The following is a 23,375-nucleotide window of genomic DNA, read 5'->3' on the forward strand; positions in this document are numbered from 1 at the left end:
TCAAAAAAGCCAAAATGCCCAAAAAAGCATTTCATTAACATCATTAACACACCCACTTTCTGGCTGTTTCTGGAAGTTTTCCTGCTCACATGGGCTCGCTTGGATGTTTTATTCGGATCTGACAGGAAACGTTATTGAAAATGCCCATGCAACTCACTCAGACATTTTCGTTCTCATATTTATCCCCCGTGCAAAATTTCTGGAAAAAAAACGTCCAGACTTCAATGCATGTCTCTAAAGAGAGAGATAAATGAGGTGGAGAGAAAAAAAAGAAAAGGGGAGGAAGGAGTGGGAGAGAGCAAGGAACTCCCTGGACTCAAATGATGGCACAAAAGAGGGAAGGGGAGGGATAAGAGGGTATTTGAAGGAGTATAGTGTGAGAGTCTCATCAGCGTGTCCAAATATGGAGGCATGTGCTGTTGCATTGGGGCCTGTAGTCAGGACCCACCACGACCAAGGAGAACCGTGGATGGTAGATGGTGGGAGAAAGTAGAAGAAAGCCGAGAAAGCAGAAACATGGCGAGAGTAGTTGGATATAAAGAGAGGTAGTAAGAGGTGGGGAGAAACGTGTGGTTTGGCAAGAGAGGGACAAATTCAAGACGAAGGTTAGAGATAGAAGTTAGACGCTGCTGGAGGGCCGGCTCCCTGAGAAGGGAAAACATGTTGAAGTCTATTTTTAGTGCCGGAGTTGTTTATTTTCTGACTGTTCCAAGCAGTGACATGAAAGTGAAGAATGTGAGAAAAGGTTAGATGAAGCTGGAAGAGAGGAGGGGAAGTTTCTCCGCTGTCTGTCTTCTCCTCGTCCTTCTCAGCCTCAGTTTTCATGTTGACTCGGGTTGTTTTAGAAGTGTAACTGGTTTGAGTAAATGTTCAAGGGGCCTCCCTCTGTCTCCCTCTGTCTTCCATAGTCACACAAAAGTTCACTTTTCTGTGTTGTGGGACCAGAGGGAAGCTGGCGACCTTTGGGGTCACCGGGGACGGTTTCGATCATGTGGTTGGAAGCCTCCGTAAGGTCGAAGGTCATTTGTCAGGAAGTGCAGAGTTTGGATTGGGATCTGCCCTCTGGGGGATTATCTGAAATGTCAGCTTCGGTCTGAAACGTTCAGCCAGACGCTCTCACAGGAAGGCAGACGAACGGGGCTGTGTGTTTGTGGCGGGACTGACCTGCACCTAGTGTGTCAGTATGTGTGTATGTAGGTATGCAGAGCTGTGGTGTCACACAACTGAATAATAATAGTGTTGGTAAGAGCTGATTCCCATAGTCTTTTCTTTAACAAATTCATTCGTTTTTCACAATGATGTTAGCAATGAGTGAAAGAGACCTTTCACAGGATGTCTCCATAGTCCTAAACTCCAAAATATTGTTTTTTAGAGTGCTATGATAATTATCACAATATCATTTTCATCAACAGTAATATAACAAGTGTTCAATAGATATCGATATAATGGTTATGCATTGTGCACTATGAGAAGGTATAACACATAATTGATCAACCTCAGATTTTGTTATGTTTTGTTGTCTGTCAAGTGTCCTTCTCTGCCCATAAAGACAAGTTTAAACCCACAACGTTCACTCAGGAGCAAAAATCTTTAAAAGTCTTTCAACTTTAAAAGAAATATAATGTGACTTTTATCACGATAATTATCAATATATGAATATGAATCTTTGTATTCCAGAAGCACGTGGCAGCACATTTTTCTACAGGAACAGTTTTTTTAATGTTCATGGTAATTCATACCTTTACCAATAGTTTAGAGTGGTTCAGAGTGGGTTTTTTCTGTATATGTGTCAGTGTGTCAGGAAAGCAGAAGCATGTAAGTGAGTCTTTTTTTGCTTTGTGTGTGCGTGTGCGTGCATGTGTGTTTGTGTGCGTGCATGCTTGTGAGCGTGCATGTTTGTGTGCGTGCGTGCATGTGTGTAAGTGCGTGTCCATAGAGTGCATGGTCTTCAGGTGTGTATGTGGAATTTGACGGCTCAGCTATGCTTCCTCTCCATTCATCCCTCTGTTCATTCATAGATTGATTCATTCATGTGCCTACACACTTGGTCTGCTCAAAGTGTGTGTGTGTGTGTGTGTGTGTGTGTGTGTGTGTGTGTGTGTGTGTGTGTGTGTGTGTGTGTGTGTGTGTGTGTGTGTGTGTGTGTGTGTGTGTGTGTGTGTGTGTGTGCTTTGGAAGTGTCAATATGTGCGAATATGACGGGTAAGGATGTCCGCAGTGCACTACCTTGGATGAGTCATACACGTAGGAAAGGCCAGGTTTGTGCGTGTGTGTGTGTGTGTGTGTGTGTGTGTGTGTGTCTGATCATCCATCCACTTGTCTCAGACAGGCAGATGCTTCATATTTCCTGGAAAGGATATCTTGTGTGTGAAGGGCTATGCCTTTTTAGTGGATGATGTTTGTATATAAACACCTGTTGTAGAAATCCTAATTTCTAGGTTGAATTCTTTCTTATTCCTTATCTTAAAGGGACAGTTCACCCAAAAAAAACGTCATTTACACCATGTTTTTAGCCTAAATGTCCTCTGATATCCTCGTCCTGAGCCACATTCGTGCCTGGATCACAGGCACATTTAGGCTCAAAACACGGTGTAAATGACTTCGTTTCGAGTCGAATTCGAATGTCGGTTTTCCGGATTCTTCCTTTCTCAGGTAGTAACATGCATGCTACCTTTGTAAGTAAATCCACGGACACCCTCATTTTTGTTGCTCCTCCTTCCACATGCGGGTATAGTCTTTTGCTTAGGTGCATCAGGGCCGATCTGGACATTCGATAGGTTTCTCGCTATTCCACGGGAACCACAACTCATAAAATGATCCCACCAGGCACTCGTTCTTCCTGGTCTCACCCAGTACCCTGGGGGCTGAACATGCCGCTGGACACAGGAGTTGTTGCAGATTGCTCAAATAATAGCTTGTCTCCTACGCATGTGAGCAGTTGTATAAGACAAACAGGGTCAGCGACGCTTGGGGAACGTACCACAACATTGCATATACATACTGTATATTAAGATCAGATGTTCTGCAATGTAATAGAAAGTAAAAAAATAATAATCCTGGATCTGCCCCTTTAATTGATTCCACTCCAAATGTTATTGGATTCTTCGTTGGCCCATATCCCATCCTTCCACCAAGTATCAAGAAAATCCTCTCAGTAGTTTTTGCGTAATCCTGCTGACAAACCGGAATGAAAACATATGATTGGTGGAGGTGAAGATGATGAAGCCCCCCCAAATTTAGTAAATTCCATTCTTTGCTCATGTTGTCAGACAAAGTTCCTCCTGTTGGGACCTACATGCTCTAGCCAGTGCAGTAATGACGAGGTGTTCATGTGCACTTTGTTTGTATGTCTGTGTTGTAGCAGTGATGGTGATGTCCTCAGCTGAACCCTCTCTCCTGCCAGCTGCTCTCAATAAATCAATAAAAACCATTTAGCTGCATTGAGACTTCAGAGTGCTCGTGTCCCTTTCTTTCCCATAGTGCTGCCCACACACACACACACACACACACACACACACACACACACACACACACACACACACACACACACACACACACACACACACAGAGTGATTCATAAGAAAAGGATTTAATTTGTTCTGCCTTAGAGTTTTAACTGTACGTAGATAGTTGATACTCGTACTTTCACACACATTAACCTCGGTTCATTGGAAAACTACACATTTTACTTTCCGTCTTTTTGTCCAGCCTTTAAATGCCCGCACAATTCAAGGCCTGTTATAGAGATCAGGGCCGAGCTGTTGATGAAGTCAGAAAGCTGAAATGGAAGTAGACGAGGAATGCGGGTTATGTGAGGCATGCTAAACTCAGTGACCTTCAAAGTACTCACGGTTTCTTCCTCCTCATCTCTGCGCCGTCGGCCGCTCTCTCTGCTTTTTGCTATCTCCTTTATCTTTACCTACGCAGTGTGTCGAACTCATCAGCATTGTTCCTCTCATGCAGGAGAGTAAGAAGGAAGATTGCAAGTTGTTCTCAGTGGGCTGTGCTTTGCTTGATAGATTTTGTGCCTTTGCTGTTATGGAAGATTTTACTTTTGTGTAACACAGAAAAAAGAGCACAGGTATAAATAATAAAATTAATGATGGGCAAATTCCATTTAGCTCCTTCAGTTAAAAGGTCCTGGTATGATCACGCTGCGTCACTGTTACACTCTTATAACAAACTGGGACACTAGCAGAGATGATAAGAACAAGACAGAGCCACCAAGACGAACACTAGACGTACAAAATAAGCTTTTAAGATAATTTAGGAGTTTTCTTTGAGCCAACATCCAGAGAATATGAGAGAAGTTGGCTGGCTGCTTCAGTGTTAAGACCATAGTGTATATAAAGATGGACAATGTGTGAGGTGTACTTTGACTTTATAGTTCGGTTTATGTCCCATCCACTAACATGGATGAGCTGGGATTTATGAGCTATACCGCAGCCAGCCATTGAGCGATTGAGACGCTTTGGCCTCACTTCGAGGGAGCAGTCATGTCCTCCATCTTTATATACAGTCTTTGGTTTAGACAAGGTGATGGTGGCTCAGGTGGTAATTACCTGTACCACAGGATCATGTAAATCTTTACCGTCGCCAGGGAGGTTATGTTTTCATCAGCATTTGTTTGTTTGTTTGTTTGTCAGCAGGATTTAGCAAAAACTACGGGATGGATTACCACGAAAAACTTGGTGCGAGGATGTGGTATCGGTCAGGGAAGAGAACCCATTATATTTTGGTGCCGATCCAGATAAGGAGGCTTAAACATTGCGATATATGGCAACATTATGTGAATTTTGATGAAAAAATTCAGACATATTGGTGGTTTGCTATCGATTAGTATCGTATCACCAATGTGTAGCAGAGATGTAATATGGCCTAAGATGTAAGGATTGTTTTAATTTAAGCAGACTGTTGGGTCTTAGCACAGGTATGTGCTACTCTAGTTTTTAACTTTGGATGGGAGTGGACCAGGAGCCTTGTCCTTAGATTCTTATCACAGCGTCTTAAACTCTGAACTGAAACTTCTACTTACAACTGAAATTCCCTCATTTGGTGTTTTGATGATGATGATAAGGTGTCGGTCAGAAATTCGGCGGGTTCAGTCAGGTTAAGATCTGGGGACTTAGGCTCCATCCACTTACTATGTTTTTGTTTGAAAAAGAATCAACTTAGCTACAGATACGCCTGGCGTTCACATTACTCTGGAGTTTTAGACCCTCTAAAACAGAGAAGTTTGGAAACACTGTCGGTTGAAAACTCCGGGGCCATGTTTTAGTCTGGATCTGCAAAAACTTAGCTGTTTAGAAACAATGACATCGACACTCACAACCGCTTGCTGATTGTGTCTTTTCAGTTAAGACTATATGACCCCCTTCCGGAAGAAAACAACTGGCGTTAGCCTCAGCGTCCTGTTTAGAAAGCAACTTAGATGATCAATTACAAGCGTTTTTGAGCCTGTTGTTTTAGCTAACAGCTGTTGTGCAGTTAAATTCTGCAATTTACAATGATACTACTATTTACTACTATCTGTAGGAGACGAGCTGTTATTCAAGCAATCTGTGACAATTCCCGTGTCCAGCGGGACCTGAGTGGGACGCACTTGCCTTCCTGTTTACACCGGAATGCACATGCCCAGTGTACGTGAGCGATGTACGTGATATGCATTTTCAGGCGTTAGTATGAACACGGATTAAACCTGAAACCAAAACGCTTGTGTGGACAGAGATCGTTTTAGTTTGAAAACGTAGTGATGTAGCCTTAATTGACCTCTTGTGTCCTGCTTTCCTTAATGTCTATCCCCTAAATGTTTTTCCTTTATTTTGTCCATTTCCTCTTTTGTCTATGTCATGTATACATATATGTCAGCCAAAAAAATGTATGTGTTTTAAAAAAAAATTATTAAAAAAAGTTTAATACATTTTGTTAACATCTTACTTGAGTTTAACAGCAGTTTCTTGCCGTCTTCTCAGTCATGTATTGAAGTTGCATGTTAATAGCTTTTTTAAAAAGTTTCCTAATACAACATGTAATCAGCAGATTGTGGTTTCTGACTGTGGCGGATGCATAAAAGAGTTCAGTGTTTTCATGGGAAAGAATGATAAGAACAAAAACTCTTACTAACCTATAATTATTTTATATTTTAATTTTGATTGCATCATTTTAGAATTATTTGATTATTTCCTGTCTCAGTGAGTGACTGGAGATCAAGATCAAAATAGAAAGAGGCAGATGAGCCATCATTAGTGAATTCACAGCCATATGCTTGGCTTGTTGTGCAGAAGGCGCCTGTTAACATCCATTAAAACCTGATAGAGTAGAGTGCCTACGAGCTAATGGGCGGCAGAGAAAAGCAGTGGACCTTTGCGTGAAGGTCCATTACATTAAAACAGTTTATCTGGGTTTAATGTTGTGGCGGATTTGTGTGTGAGAGAGAGAGAGAGAGAGAGAGTGGCTGGAGATCTCATAAAAGTTCTTAGTCGCCTGTTTGGCAGAGAACTCAAACCCTAAGATAGGACTGTTGTTGGCCTAAAGACTTTGGACGTCTGCCAAGTCCACATTGTCCCAGGGCCCGGAACAAAACACACAGTTCTTCCAGACTCTCAAGATGAGTTCATTGTTAGTTACGCATTCATAACTAATTTTATTTATGCAAACAAGGAAGCCGGACAAAAGTCTGTGGTGAAACTTTCAATCAATCAATCAATCAATCAAATTTTATTTGTATAGCCCATATTCACAAATCACAATTTGTCTCATAGGGCTTTAACATGGTGTGACATCCTCTGCCCTTAACCCTCAACAAGAGTAAGGAAAAACTACTTAAAAACCCTTTTAACAGGGAAAAAAGAACGTAGAAACCTCAGAGAGAGCCACATGTGAGGGATCCCTCTCCCAGGACGGACAGAAGTGCAATGGATGTCAAGTGTAAAGGAGAACATCAAGATAAAGGTTTTAGCAGCATTGATTAGGGTAAACATTTTGAAGTATAACTGAAGGTCAGTGAATTGGTGGATTAATGTCATTAATGGTCAAGTGTCTGAGGAGAAATACTATGTATCGAGCAGTCCTGCTGCAATCATAGTCCATGGTCAGCAGCCAGCAAGATCATGATCCACCATCAAGATCGGATGCCACTATAGTCCACAGTTATTGTCCACTGCCGCCATTAGGATCCATCATCAGCTGCCACCTCGGTCGTGGTCCACTACCAGTATCTGATGCCAACACGATAAAGGATCTGCCTTTGTTATCACGATCAGCCAGCACGATGCAGAATCCGCCATACTGGATCCACCATTACGACCTCTGATACGTGATCCACAGATCCTAATCCATGATGTGGCCACAGCCGCGGCCCTGGGTCTGCGGACAATAAGGCAAAGGGACTCCGGGGAAGAAGTCAAGTCAGTAACATGTATTGATGGGATATGAATTACTTTGATGTGATAAAGATTGAGAAGAGGAAGGAGAAGCTGGAAAGAGAAACTTTGTCATGCCCATTGGTTCTGCAGTGGCTGTCTTAACCCTCTGGCTTATTGTTGTATATGGTGCTGACGGCAGATTAACCCTGAATCAGTGAAACACTTAATACTATAAAGTAACTAGGTTCTGTCAATAACGTGATAAATTTACAGAAAAGTCTGTATTTTGCTTTATGAAATCTTATAATCACAAGTGCTGACTGGGTTTAGACTGTCACTGTTGGTGGCAGTTGGGAAAAGCAGCACAGCCTTTACTGACATTCAAACTCATGTCATACTACAAATGTCCTATTTGTTATTAGATTAATGTCACACTGCCTCACTAGAACGTGTGAAAAGTGGAGAGAACAGAAGAGAGGAAGGATTGGAAGAGAGGGACGGATGATTAAAGCTGTAGATGCATCCAGTGAAATGAGAGACAGACGTGAGGGGGAGTGTGTGTGTTAGTGTGAACACACCTACTCAGCATCAGACTGACGCACATGCCTTCACATATGGGTTGGAGACCCATCAGTCACACTTACACAGGCGGACACATCGTCACGTTTTTTCCTTTTTCTGTTTTCTGTAATATCGACCTGATATCGTGCATCACAGGGCTGCTCCCGGTTTCAAAGTTAATATGATCCTGTGTCAGACAGGGACAGCACAAGGTTTCTCAGAAGATAATCCCAGATAATCCTACTTGTTTTCCGTGTCATTCATGTATTTACAAAAAGGTTTAACCCAGCCCCTTGGGCTCATTCACTTTAGATCATTTACAAAGTTATTTAAAAAAAAGAGAACTGGATAAATGCTGCTTTTTCGACAGTAAGGTCGTCAGTTGCAAATGTCTTTTTTTTGGGGGGGTAATGAAGCAAAAATATTTAAGACAAAGGTGATACGGATGATAATTTTACGTAAGCCAAGGAGGTTATGTTTTCATCTGCAATTGTTTGTTTGTCTGTCTGTTGGTTGGCAACATTACACACAAAACTACAGGATTCATTACCGTTGGTATGGGTCAGGGAAGAACCCCAAAAATATTGGTGCAGATCCGGATCAGGGGGCAGATCCAGGAATTAATTTTCTCTTTCTTTAACAATGTGAGAAATTTAGAGTTTTACATTTAAAATTTTCAATGATTTCAGATCTAGTGATTTTTAAATGAATACTGTTGGGCCTTGGATGAGGTATGTGCTCTACTGAGTGCCATTTTAGTGTGATTTGATAGATTTTTATTTAATATTTGTAAATAATCTGCAATGATAATCCAGCCACAATGCATTTGAATGCATTGATACATAATTTATCTTGTAAGACTTCTTTAAAACTCATCGCATGAATGAGCGTCTGCAGGGTTCTTGTGAAAACAGATGAGCAGTGTTGAAAATCACTGAGTCTGTGCTGCAGGGACCACTCCTGCCCAGAAGAAGCCAAATGAGGGCTTTGTTTTCTGAGTTAATCGTGTACATAACAATGAAATGTAAGAAGGGCGATCAGTTTGAGGCAGGGAGCCCAGAACCCTGAATGTCCCCTTTATGGTCCTCTAGTTGCTCCTCTAGTCATCACTATGCTAACAAGGTGAACATCTTTAGCTGTTTGAACAAAGAGGCCAGATCGACAGGTTACTGCGTGTTTGGTCAGGCTGATAGTGGCTGGCTGTGGGCCACCACTTTAATCCACTGTTTGTGTTTTGTCTCGTTGGCCCTGCGGCAGCGTGAACACGGCCAGAGCTCTGGATGATTTGCAAACATTGTTGGTGAAACACTCAGTGTTGCGTTACCTCCTGATTGTGCATGAAACAAGAGTGGCTTACAATCGGCTGGTGATGGAATGTCTGCAACTATAATAATAATAATGATTTGTAAAGCTCTTTTCTTGATAGTTACAAAGAGCTTGACAAAGTTTAGTCTGATCAGCAACCAGAGGAAAATGATTATTCAATAATGATATAAAATATAAAACAAAGAACCACAAACTATTTGTCTTTAAAAATTGACTAAAAGATTTTTTTTTAGCATAATTATAATCTTTATTGTGTGGTACACTGATTTATTGTATCAGCAGATGTAACAGGCAGCAATCCTCACATGAGAGGATTTGTTGCACAGCGAATGTTTTGCATAAACAAATCGTTCCTGGCAGGTTTGCATTCTCAGTGCAATGATTTGATTTCTGTGAATGACAACAGATGCTGGAGTTGGTGGAACTGCTCCTGTGACACTGGTGCCTCTTTTCTGTGTCACCTTCAAGTCGAACCAAGAAAATAATGAAAGTTGTGATTATGAAATTCTAACCTGAATGGGTTTTCTGTTTTTCAGGGCTGCAGACCTACCTGATCTCAGGGAGGAAGTTGGAGCTCGATGTGCAGTGTGGCTGTTCTCAGGTGGGACTGCCTGGTGGGGATTTTGCCGCGGTCGGCCTGTCCTCCTGTCCTCAGCCCCACACACCAGACCTCATCCCTGGGGGAGCGCAGGCTGCAGAGCTCCTGCTGCCCCACCAGCCACCAGACAGGATCGGGGTAAGTCAGGTTAAGAAGAAAAAAGAAGAAAACTGCTGATGATCGTTGCACCAGTTTCTTTACTCAACTAACCTTCACTTTGTTTGCACTTCTCATGATAGCTGTGCTTTTGAAAACATACTACTTCTTGGAGGAAACTTTTACTCTCCAACATGAAGACAGTCCTTTTTCCAGTACTTCCAAATGTGGCTGATGCACCCAGATATTTTGCTCATATTCATTTCAGATTAATTTAATCTAATGGTAATGATGTCAGAGACGATGCCCTTTGACTGAGACTGACTTAACTGTCAGTCAGTCACATAAGCTGCTTTCAGACATGCACTGAACTCTGGAGAACCTCCGGACGTGTTCCGGCCTTATATGAGAACCTAAATATCCGAATGAGAGGCTCTGGACTTTCTGCAAAGTTTCTCTGGCCAGTCCCCTAATGAAAACTCTGCAGGATGTCCGAAGGAGCCGATGTGAGAACACAGCAAAAAAGAAAAAGAAAACAAATATCTCAGAGTGAAAAGTGGTTCCATACAAATAGAAGACGCAGATGAAAATGCCAAGAGAGCTGGTGATAAGGGCAGACGCTGGTGTTGATGTGCTGTAAAACAAAAACATGTGATCTACGCAACGGAATTAATACGTTACGTCCTCCCTCTGTCTGCGGCACCGCCCCTCACCTGAACACTACAGCGATTTCTGTGTTTTTGCAAACTCTGGAGAAAGTCCGGACCCAATTCTGCGCCCATCAAAACAGCGATACAGTGACTTGTTTTTATTATTCAACCTCTCCCTCCGTTGTCCTTTTCTCTCTCCAGCCTCCCTGTGTGTCCCGTAGCGTGGCCTTGTCTGCGGGAACAGAGCAGGGCGATGATGTGGCTGTGTTGAATGGCTGCCAGGAAGAGCACAAGACAAGTAGTGCCAAGGTATAACATGTATGCTTGAACAGTAACCGCACAAGTGCACCTGTAAAATACTGCTTAAAGTCTTTGTCACTACTCAACAATCACTCCTGCTGCCACCTCCTTGTTGTGTCCTTCGTCTCCATCTCCTCCTCCGTCTTCTGAATCCTGTCTCTCTCTTCCTCTTTTCTTTCTTCACCTCCTCCAGTTCATCCCAGGTCGCACCCCCCGGGCGGCCAACGGCCTCCTGAGTCCCCCACTGGAAGACCCAGTGCGGGCCAGCCAGAGCTCCTTGTGTGACATGCTTCAGGAGAAAGAGAAGAAGACCAGCACCAGCACGGGGACTGGCACCAGTCTAGGCATGGCTGGAGGCGCGGGGGCAGCGGGTCCAGGTATGGACCACTCCGCTCTGATTCAGCTGCGTGCCAAGAGCTTCAGAGAGAAGAGCGACGCCCACTTTGTGGACGTTATCAGGGAGGACAGGTGAGCACAGAGGCTAAAGGTTGAATTTATGACAGATAAGGTCCCTCAAGGGTGATGGATGTTATGTGATGAGGGTGAGGTTGTCAATTATATGAATAATACAGTGGAAACTCTTGTAGTGATCATGGTTGTTCTGGAACCATATTGATCACTATGAGCGGTTGATTACCGTGACCGAATTGCGTAGCTTCTGTATGATCATCTTAGAAGCATCCTACTTGATGACATAACAGAAATATTTAAACATCATTTGTAAAGGAACGATTCTGTCCCAAGCTTTTTGATCCACACAAACGGTTGATCACTATAAATAGTTCCACTGTATTAGAATGTTACTCCGTAGAGAACATACCTCTGCCAAGGCCAAACAGTCCCCTTACATTTTCACACACTCACGTTCACAACAAAAGTTAATGCGTTCCTCCCTGACCCATACCACATCTTTCCATCTGTTTGGGGTTTTTTGCGCCCGTAATCTTGTTTACAAACAAACAAACTCACAAAAAGAGAAAGGGGTGAAAACATAACCTCCTTCCATTTTTCTAAACCACCCATCATATTCAGGATTGTGGGGATGGAGCTTATGCCAGCATGCAACGGCTGATGGTTTGCAAAGTCTCTGACAGGAATAACACACATCATTAAACTGTTACATTCACTCCTGCATCACGTGTTGGGAGTTTGACAGAAAACATTGAAACTCATGATGCTCTTAAAAACAGAATCGAGTTGGATGCAGTCCACTCAATCTTACCATACACTCAAATACTTCTTGTAATCTGACATTCATTACTAAGTCAATACACTGAAAAGTGATTTGTAATTTTTGTTTGATATTGTTTCAGTACAATTTGATTTCCAAAGTAAACTCATATGACGTCTCTGGTTCACAGTCTGATGAAAGATTACTTTTTCAAGCCACCAATCAACAAGATCAGCCTCAATTTCCTAGAAAGAACTCTGGAAAAGGCCTATCGCAGCAGCTACAAGGAAGAGGTATATACACACACACACATACACACACACACACACACACACCACTGCTATGTTAGTGCACCTATAAGTTTGCTTTATACTTTGTTTGTTTTCATCACACTGAAGCTGCTTTCAGACATGCACTGAAATCTGGACATTGTGTGTTCCGGAGGGCCTGTATGTGGGAACATAAATGTCAGAGTCAGTTGTTACGGACATTTTCCAAATTTTCCCAGATATTTGTTAAGTCCATGTGTTGGGGGGGGAAAAAGCAACAATCCACAGACAGACATGGAGCTCAGACAAATCCTAGTTTCTAAACACATCTAGGAGTCTTCGCCAGTATTTTTTGTCCGTGTCTGTCTGCAAATTCGTGAGTGAATGGGTGATTGTTGTAACTTCTTCCTTGTATCCCACCCTGTTTCCCAAATTTTCTGCCACATTAGTGCCACTCACACACCCGGGACCAGTTCCAGTTGCCCTGCTTTGACCTCACAGCCTTGCAGCCCTCTGCTGTTACACAAGTATTACTGCAGGACCCCCCCCACCTCCAAAAAAAAAATTAAACATGAACCAAGAAGTTTGTTGTTCAGTTTGTTATAACAACTATAATTTAAAGTTTATTTGTATAGCAGCTTTCAACAACAATTCAATTCAATGACATAGCATACAAAATAAAAAGGCATTAGGAAAATACATAAATTAAGTACAGCGATAAAAAAATTGAAAGGATAATTTTAAATAGATATAAATAAGATAAATTGGAATAATTAAAATGAAGTCTTGATTTAAATTTAAAAAAAAGAAAAAAAAACATTTGGATCATCCAAGAAAATATACTTTTTTATCTTTGAATGGAACTTGTTGGTAAACCATCGTTAATATTATGGGCATATAAAAATTAGGAAAATAAGGAAGCAACATAATCTAATATTGCATCATCAGAGGCAGGTACATGTGGAATTTGGATGATACAAAACAATGATGTTTGACTTTTTGGTGAGAATTCCTTCATGCTTATAAATCAAACAGTTCATTGTGTCTCTCTGAGCACAACAATCATCTCTAGATGTTAATATTGGTAAAATAAGATTTCTGGGAAATTTGAGCCTCTGTGTGTCGTTTAGTTTCTCACTCCTCCTCCCCTCCAGGTGAAAAACCAGGCTCAGGTGCAGACGTTTGCCAGCTCCACCTTCAGCTCCTTCCTGGACGTTCTCCTCAGCTGTTTTGTCTTCCTGGCCCTGACCCTGGCCTGCTTCCTGCCACCTCTCGTGAGCCCAGTCAGTGTGGGCCCTCCAGCCCGCGCAGCCCTGGCCCTGGCTCCCCTGGCCGGTCTGCTGGAGCTGGCCTCTCTGGTGCTGTCCATACGGTGAGGAGGCCGCGGGCAGATGGACGTTGTGTTTGTTGGTTTGCTTGTATCTGTGTGTGGGAGTCGCATCCTCTGTGTCAGAATCAGACAGACACGTTCGCATAGCGTCTCAAACTTGAAACAAAAAGGCTGGACTCAGTGTTTTCCACAGATTGATTTTTTCCCCAGCAGAATAGAAAAGCCTCTGTCATTTAGGCTGCTGCTGTCAGTGCTGTGCCATCGGGCTCGAAGAATACAAGTGTTTGTTTCATATCGGCTGCTGCAGTGATTGGTTGGAATAAAAGCCTGTATCTCCAAGGCCTCAGTGGTGCAGTGTGTGAAACCACTGATAGACCATCATGCAGCTCTGTGACTCACCACTGAAACCAAAACAAATTATTCTATGTGTTGTTTGGCTGCCACACCACAGTGGCTTAACTTCCCTGTTCAGAAGGGACTGGCTCAAGCCCATGGCTTTTGTGAAAGACCACTATTGGCTCCGACATTGGTATTATGTCATACAGGTACCAGGTATAAGATTTTCCAGTATTCAAGTGCAATAGATGTGCTTTATTTATTTTGTGGTGTGTTTTCATAGCTGTGTATGTGCCTCAGTGGAGAGTATTTAAAAATGAATTAATTTTAATTTATTGCCATGCCTAAATGGGCAATAAATCTTCATCTTCTAGCTGGGAATTGGGCAGCATAGTTGTGTTTAATAATGTGTCTTGATTAAGGACTGATGAGAATCTGCTGCAGTCTTTCCATTATTGAATAGAATAGGACTGGGAGGGGGTGAATGTTTCAGGGGAAAGAGAAAATATGTTTTTCTTTCCTCTGTTTTCTGTACAGTTATTGCACAAGTTTTGTGGATTAAACTTTTCCTCTCCTCTCTCACGCAGTATGGCCTTTTATCTGGAGGAGGTGATGAACTGTACCCGCTCCCTGCTCCTGGTGGTCTCTGGATGGATTCCCCATCATGTGATTGGGGCCGTGTTAGTGTCCCTCCCTGCCATCTCCGTCTTATCCCACCTCACGTCCAGCGTCCACCTGCCCCTCCAGGTAAATGTGCATCAGGTGGTGGCATAAAAACCAGTAAAACACTCTGAGGATGAATCAATAAAATAAAAGTCTGCACTGTAACTGGGCACTCTTACAGGATTTCCATCACCGTTTGAAGGGCCTCATATCACACTGTTTCCAGCTTGGCTGAGCTCAGAGTGAGTCAGGCAAACTGCTTCTAAAAGCTGCTGGACCAGTGATGTCCTCTAAGTCTAAACAGACCGAGACATTTTTGGTATCTAAAACTAAGAGGAACTACTCTTATTTTATAGAGGGGTTCATCCTGTTCATGCTGTCTTTATCCTACAGTGCAGCGTCCTGCTGCATAAGCCGGTGAAAATGTACATGTGGAAGTGTAGAGAACATTCAGCTGCAGCTTCTCATTTTGATTTGCTTCTAAGTAAAATAAATAATTTAGCTGGTGATTTATCATGTCAGCGGACACTTATCAAACTTACTTTGAGTTTGTGTGTCAACCCCATGCTACTGTCAGAGCTTGTCAATGATTGTTTTTGAGAGGATAATTCATCTGTAACAACACTGTACCACCACAAGAGACCAAGGAAGAGCTTCTTCAAAAACCAAAATGTGAGATGTGAGACATCGTCTTTCAAGTGGATCACTGTGAAGGGGGGTATTGTCCCAGCTAAAATTAAATTTATGTCATATCAGTCCTTTATAAACTGACACCCAGTATTTGGATCAAAAAGCTCATAAGAAACAAGCTGTGTGTGATAAACTAGACTACAGCTACAGTCTATAGTGTTATCTCTGTATTTCAGATACACAGAGCATCAGATACGACTCAGTATAAGCAGATACCCAATATACAAAAACAATGATGATTGGTCATCAGTATAGTTTAATTTAGCAGAAATTATCAAAACCTAGTTTACTTTTTCAAGTAAAATAATAATTAAACACATTGATAAATTGTGATTGTGAGACAAAGTAAGTGTCACCCGTGAAAATAAAATTCAAATGTGTCCAAAAAAAGAAACGTAAAAGAAGTGGAGAATAATTTTACAGTATTAAAGTTTATTTTTATAGACATCTATATGAAAACCAGTAATAAACTTAACCTCAACAATTGAACAAAAATGTTTCTCCTGTAAATAGCAGCCTGGTTCTTTCAATCACTTATAAGGAAATAATGGACCTGTAAAATAAAGCATTACCTGAGATTCTTTCTTATTTAAAGATATTTTGGGGCCTTTATTGACAGGAGAGTACAAGTGTGAAATGTGGACAGAGAATGGGGAAGACATGCAGCACAGGGCCGGGTTGGAACTGAACCACTGCAGCTTTCACATGCTGAGTTTCTGCAGCTCAATAAGAATCTTAGGTAACGGGGTGCCCACTCTACAGGGTGAGATAGTTGGATCTCCATTACCTGAATATCTGCATACTGTAAATGAGCTGCACAAACAAACTTCAGCAGAGTAAAACTCCAGATCCTGAAAATATCAAACATTTCCTTGCAGATCCAGTATTTGCCAGCCTTTTATATTTAAACAAAATATTGAATCGTTTGGGGATTTTGCCCAAAAATATCTTTAGACACTGCTCTCTCCTGCTCTGTTCTCGCATGGGCTCCTCCTGACTTTCTGCAGGCTTTACACTAGGGAGCCAGACGGAGAAAGTCTGCAGGATCTCCGGCGTTCAGTGAATGTAGCTTGTATCATTGCTTCCTACTGCTGCTCAACAACCCTGCTGCTCCCAGCACTACAAAGACCATCACCATTAGCACTGCTAGTGATCTAACCACTGCTCCCACTCTCCGTACCACTGTGCTATGCTGTTACTGCTAATCATGTTTGTGGTAATACTTGTGATTTCCAAGCTATAATAGATTGTCTTCAGTGATATCCCTAAGCTAAAGTAAGCAGAGAGGGGTCTGGCATTTTGAAAGCTTGCCGGCAGTGGTCTGAAGCCAGAGATCGTCAGAGACCAGCCGAACCACTAGCTGGCATTAGCACTGATAGGGACTGTCGAAGGAAAACAGCTCGGAGGCTTCAGGAGGCTTCGGCTGTGGACTTTGGCATCAGAGATGTTGACATTTCTTCTTCTCCGAGTCCTGCGTTTGAGCAGATTGAGAGCAGCCATTCTATGCAGCGTTTTTGTTCTGTTTTGAGTCAAGGCCATAACTCTGTGCGAGTCTGACTCTGGCCTTCCAGCTTCTGAGCCAACGGCTGCTCGCAATATGTGTGGTGTTTTGATATCTGGTTTTTCAAGGATTTGTTTATCACCCCATTTCTCTGTCAGGTGACTGTCCCACCCTGCTCTGTCTCAATCTTCCTGTGTCTCAGTCTCTCCGGGGCTCACAGATCAAAGCTTTACTCTCAGGGAGAGTTGTTAATTAGATCTATCGCTTTTCTGGACGTAAATTCGTTGGAAGATGTGGAGACCTGATAACGGTGCTTGAGGGAGAGAGAGAGGTGTGACGGGGAGAGATTCAGTACATGAGTAGGATGAGAGGGAGAAAAATAAACTTCCGCTCGGTTTCCTTCAACAACCTGTGAAGTTACTGCTGCTGTCTCCATGTGTTTTTGCGTGATCATCAGCATGTTTCTCATCAAATCCTCTTCATTGATGTTGAAGGATCTTTTCCCTGCAGTTGATTAATGAAGAGTATTTTTTTGCAATGCAATAAGCTCAGGATTTCACAGTTGGTTTATATTGAACATTATATTTAGATTTTTTATCCCTATTGAAAAGTAGTCTTATTCTGAACTAACCAGTTTTCTATGTTTCTTTTTAAGCCATGATCGGCGTGACCCTCTATTGTTAAAATGTCTCCGGAGATACTTCTGATTGACTGTTGCATTTTGAATCTAAATACTTTATACATTCACAAACAGTAAGGCAACTTTGCATGTTTAGTATTTTTTATATACTATTATGATCAGTGCACAAATAAAATATACAGTCCTCATAAGTAAACTCACCTTTTCGCAAATCTGTAATTCTAATAAAAATACTCGCCAATAAAAAACACAAAACTTGAACTCTATCTGAATAGACAGAAATAAGTTAAATTGCCTGTAAGCTTTTCCAATAAATGTTATTTAGTGACAAAAGGTATTTTACAAATACAATTGTTATGAGCTGAAAAGTATCTAGAAGTCATAGTTTGCACTGGCATGAAAGAAGTTTCATGTACTTGAGGCTGCATGGTAATATAAGCTGTTTTAACTTTGTACCAACATTAGTATAAAACCATATTACTTGTTAATTATTAAGTGCTTTTTACAGCAGATACCACAGTCTGAAACGTAAAGACATTTTTCCATATATTTTTTAAATTAATATAGTCATATTTTGGTAAGTAAACAGTGGTAATCCACACTGAATCAAGCTGTGGGGAACCCTGTTTATTGTCTCCTTTGTTTCTTTCTTAAGCTACTTTAACAGCTAGGTGTGTTTTTCCTCAGGTGACCATGTTCCTGTGCTGTGCCACCATCCTGGCCATCATCCAGTACTGCAACTTCTGTCAGCTCAGTTTCTGGATGCGCTCGGTCCTGGCCACTGCCACGGGGGTCGCTCTACTGCTGCTGCTGTACAGCCCCATACACAGGTACAGGGGAGCAACCACCACTTATTTACACATACACAAAAACAGACTGTATATAAAGATGATGACATGACAGTGCCCCAAAAGTGAAGCCAAAACCTCTCAATCGCCACCTGGTGTCTGACTGCAGTATAGGTCCGAGGTCATCCTGCCTCCTCCATGTTAGTGGATGGGAAATGGATCAAACTAAAAAGTATTGAGTGCATATTAATATCATGTGATTTGCTGTAGTTCTTATCACACTGATGTAGTGTTGACAGCTGAGACTCATGATGGGTTGAGTGCATGTATCACGGGACCTTAATACCCCGGCTCCATCCCCCGATCACTACTGTGCAGTCTCTGGCTCCAAATGCACAAGATGGCAGCGTTGGCAAATGGGATTTTTGGCTTCATTTCTGGATACTGGAAGGAGGTGATCCACACAAATACCAAATGCAAATATGAATTACACACACACAGAGATACGCATCCAGGAGCTCACCAACTTTTGTGTGTGTGTGTGTGTGTGTGTGTGTGGGTGTGTTGTTGCATGCATCTGTATACATCCACACTTGGTATACTATCCACAGTATGTACAGTTTAAATATTTATTTTATTAAAATACTATGAAATGTGTGTGTGAGTGTGAGTGTGATCATCATGCAGTTCTATAAAAGTCCCTTTTTTCTAATGATTAAAAAGTAGTTAAGTTTACTTAACGTGAAAACACAAATTTGCAGCTTTGGGTTTAAAATTTTTTTTTCTATATATTTATAAACCTCTCTCATGAATACGAGTATATTTCAATGGATTGATCTCTAACACTGTAGTTAACTCAGCCAGTAAAGAGGATTTCATTTGAATTAAATTCAGGATCTGTATTATACGTGTGTGTTATTTTTGTGTTTGTGTGTTTATGAGACCAATGCTCTCTCCCTCTCTCTCCCGACACCGCTCTTGTCTTTTTCAGGTCCGGTAATAACAGCTTGCCAGTTCATGGGTGAGTGTCTCCGTGGAAACAGAGAGATTTGATGGATGAGTGACATTTGAGGGGTCAACATGAGCCACGTCTCTTTTATATTTTTCATAACTACTGCTCTCTTTGGCCTTTACTCATTCTCCTGCTTCCCCTCTCTGTATTCCCTCTCCTCTGCTCTCTCCCGTCCTCCGTCTCTCTGTGTGGGCACCAGCAGTAATGGCTGCTAAATGTCAATAGTGGTGAAAACGCCTCACAGCCTGAAATTTGTATTAGAACCACAAGTTTATCTAATTTGTTTTATTGATTGAGCCCAAGGCTTTAATGCCCAGAGTTTATAATGCAGTGAGCAAAGTTTGAGTCAAAACGTTTGTACTGTCCATCCGTCCAGCCCGTCTGTCAGTCTGTCTATGAATATAATCATTTTAGCCCTCATCAACTTCCACTTGCCTTAATTCACTCAGAGGTGGACATGTACTGAGGCTTGAGTCCTCTGCAGTGGCCCTTTGCTGCTTGTCGTCCCCCGTCTCTATCTCCCTTTCACGCTTAGAATCTCTCCTTACATTAAATATCTTTTAAATTACGAAAGAAAGATTTAAAAAACAGTGGCTATACAGACGTACAAATGTCAACCAGTTTTGAGCACTGAGTGTGATTTATTGAGGTGAGTGGAGAAACTTGTATCTCTCCCTGCTCCACCATGAGTTTGAACATTGGTCTAGAAACATGAGGGACTGACTCCAACAATCTGTTCACATTCATTTTGGCTGGACCACAAATTGTCCATCATGATCAGATTTAGCACACATCATCGCACAATAAACTCTGCTATGGAAATATCTGTATCTCCTTTGCTTCCTTCTGCTGTCACCTCCTAGTAACGTTCATCATCATGCTTTATTCCCACATTTCTCTGATCACTTCCCTCCTGGTTTCCTCTCTCAGACTGAACGTCTCCACATCGAGTGATGGTGGCTCAGAATCAGGCCCTGACCCTCCCCCACGACCTCTCGACCTTTTGGTCCCTGAGGCCGTCCTGGCTTTCTTCCTGCTTCTTCTACTGGTCTGGTTCCTCAACCGGGAGTTTGAGGTCAGCTACCGTCTCCATTACCATGGCAACGTCGAGGCTGACAAACATCGCTCCAAGATCCAGATGATGCGAGACCAGGCCGAGTGGCTACTGGGCAACATCATCCCCATCCATGTCGCTGACCAGCTCAAGGTTTTAATAGTTGTTTGACAGACTTTCCTCTTGTTTTATAATCCCGAACCATTTTTGAGACAAAAGTATTGTCTTCTTAGTATTTATTTTCTGGAATGAAGGAGAAAATAGATGAAATCTTAACAACAGAAAACAAAACGATCATTGTTAATACTGGAAATGTAGCCTTTATTTTCTCTCCTAATAATGTTCTTGTCTCTGTTTCCTCAGGTGACCCAGAGCTACTCCAAGAACCACAACAGTGTTGGCGTGATCTTCGCCAGTATTGTGAATTTCAGCGAGTTCTATGAGGAGAGCTACGAGGGTGGGAAAGAGTGCTATCGTGTCCTCAACGAGCTCATTGGAGACTTTGACGAGCTCCTTCGCAAACCTGAATTCAAAAGCGTGGAAAAAATCAAAACAATCGGCGCCACCTACATGGCGGCGTCGGGACTGAACGTCCAGCAGCTGGCTGAGAACGAGGATGACTCTCCGCACGCACACCTGAGGGCCCTCTTCGACTTCGCCCTGGAGATGATGGGCGTCCTGGACGACTTCAACAAGAACATGCTCGGTTTCGGCTTCAAGCTCCGTATTGGATTTAATCACGGGCCACTGACAGCCGGGGTGATAGGCACCACTAAGCTGCTCTATGACATCTGGGGAGACACGGTCAACATTGCCAGCCGCATGGACTCCACGGGTGTCGAGTGTCGGGTGCAGGTGAGCGAGGAGAGCCACGCTATGCTTAGTGCCATGGGGTTAGAGTTTGACTATCGAGGTACTGTGAATGTTAAGGGCAAAGGTCAAATGAGGACCTTTCTATACCCCAAAAGTGGGGAAAGTATATGTCAAGATTGCATGGAGCAGGCCATCGGGGAAGGACCCTCGTCCGTGGCATTACCGGCCAATAAGACTTCAGGATCTGTTCCCCAGGCAGCAGGTTCTCCTCCCTCTTCTCCCTCTTCTTCTCCTCCTCAGCCCCAAAGCGCTGTAAGGCCTTCAGGAGCAGGGCCTGAGCCTGTCCCAGCTCGGTCTGCAGAGATGAGGGAGGAAGGATATACGGACGCTCCACACCTCCACGGGCAGCCCACTGCCACAGACATTCACCCCCCTCCTCGCTCTGAACTAGGCCCAGAACCTAGTGCTGCACAAATGCCCTCCCAGGTGCAGCCTGCTCCTCTCGCACTTCAAGAGGAGGAGGACGAAGAGGAGGAAGCCACTGAGCTGTCAAAACTCAACGAGGAGTTTTATGCTCGTCTCTGATCCCTTCCTCTCCCCTCCCCCCTGTCTCCTGTCCCTGATCTGCATCCCCAGGACTGATTGCAGGTGCGGGGCAGGATGTCCCTCCCATTAGACAAGTGTCTTTAGCATGGTTGAAGAAGAGGGAGTTAATCACGCCAACACCAACAGTGGCCACAGTGGTGATTAACGTGGCCAATAACATCTTTTACAGGAATGTTGCCTGAGTGCTGGGGTGGGTTAGACCTGTGTTGAGCACAGCAGTTTATTATGGAGAAAAGGTTGAAAGGGATTAAGAGGGAAAAGAAGATTTTTTGGAGATGTTGTTGATGTTTTTTCTTTTTTTTGTTATCAAGTGCCTTCAGGACTAGAAAAGTGAACAAACAAATATGAATGCTGAACAAAGTTTTAACAATCTTAGACTACGGAAGATGCTGTGGTTTCTTACTCCATGCTCTTATTTTCAATGCAAGTATTTCTTAATAGAATCATTATTGTCATGGCATATCAAACTTGATCAAAGCCTTGACCTTATACTTAAGGGAAAAAAAGAGATTCTTTATAAGTGCCAGTGCAGCGTGATGGGCTGAGCAGGAAAACTAAGGGAAGAATGAGGGACTCACATGAAGCAGTGTTAATTTATGTGTTGTGCTTTGACATGAGGGCTTAATACATTATTAATTTGTCCTAGACTCAAATGCTACAAAGCAAGCTGCATAGATTTTAGTTTGTGTAGCAGCTAAATGCACATTTTAAGCACAGGTCTTGCACAGTTTTTTCTCTACCACTTGTATTTGGTAGTTATTACCGGGAGAAGACTTTTACGATTTTTTAACAAGAGTTCTTGTCTTTCACAACAAGTACAATCAAAAGCACAAAATCAGAATCAGATAAGGGAATACAGTTTTGGAAGAAAATGTGATTTTTAAAAAGTGAGATCGTAAGAAAAGTAGAAAGGCACTTTAAATATGCTTTAGGGGTTATTCCACATTTGAGTAACAGACTCTCACCCCACGTAGAACAAAGAGGTGGCTGTAAAAATGTATGTTAGTCTAAAAAAGAAAAAACAGATGGCAATTGTGATCAACTTCAGTTGATGCTGGTTAAATTGGATTTTGCAGAAACTTATCAAACCAATCCTGCACTATAATCTATGATGGAGTATCACGTTCATATTGATGAAAAACTAAATAAATGTCAGATTTCGAGAATTTTGTAATATTATAAGAACAAAGTCATAAAATAATGAAAACAAAGTCGTAATATTATATGAGTACAGTTGTAATTCAATGACAAATGAGTCGTAATAGTAGGAGAATAAGGAAACAAAAATTTAGCAGCAAGGAGAACCTGTGCTCGCTGGAGTTTCACTCCTTCAGGATCCACATCTCGATCACTTATCTCACAGTTTCTAGAGAAACTACAAAACTCACGCAGATGTAACCAACGGTATCAAACATTTTCTCCTCCACAAAAGAAGCAACGTCCCCCAAGTCTGAGTGAATCTTTCTTTGGAATAATCTTTATTGGAGCCGAGCCTCACAGGCTAGATTGTACACTACTGTGCTGTATAAAAAAATACTAACTAAAACCTTTTTAAACACTGAAATTCTATATTTTTGTTGTTGCTAAAAAAAATCCAATGAAAAGAC

The 23,375-nt window shown here is 42.2% G+C and overlaps 1 protein-coding gene across 3 annotated transcripts in view; it reads left to right on the forward strand.

Annotated features, from left to right (window-relative positions):
• Nucleotides 1-23,375, forward strand: part of adcy9 (adenylate cyclase 9) — a 36,369-nt gene extending 12,994 nt beyond the window's left edge. The window contains exons 2-12 of one of the 3 annotated variants that reach the window (XM_034585366.1): nt 9,788-9,871; nt 9,905-9,987; nt 10,797-10,904; nt 11,089-11,363; nt 12,257-12,359; nt 13,490-13,707; nt 14,589-14,748; nt 18,183-18,325; nt 19,275-19,304; nt 20,226-20,502; nt 20,713-23,375. In XM_034585366.1, coding sequence (XP_034441257.1) covers nt 9,788-9,871; nt 9,905-9,987; nt 10,797-10,904; nt 11,089-11,363; nt 12,257-12,359; nt 13,490-13,707; nt 14,589-14,748; nt 18,183-18,325; nt 19,275-19,304; nt 20,226-20,502; nt 20,713-21,747 — 2,516 coding nt within the window. In that variant the 3' untranslated portion in view covers nt 21,748-23,375. Of the gene's footprint in view, nt 1-9,787; nt 9,997-10,796; nt 10,905-11,088; nt 11,364-12,256; nt 12,360-13,489; nt 13,708-14,588; nt 14,749-18,182; nt 18,326-19,274; nt 19,305-20,225; nt 20,503-20,712 lie in introns of all 3 variants that reach the window. The other 2 variants (XM_034585351.1, XM_034585358.1) reach the window with 2 other exon arrangements.

Source organism: Hippoglossus hippoglossus, chromosome 1 (assembly GCF_009819705.1).
Source record: "Hippoglossus hippoglossus isolate fHipHip1 chromosome 1, fHipHip1.pri, whole genome shotgun sequence".
NCBI lineage: Eukaryota > Metazoa > Chordata > Actinopteri > Pleuronectiformes > Pleuronectidae > Hippoglossus > Hippoglossus hippoglossus.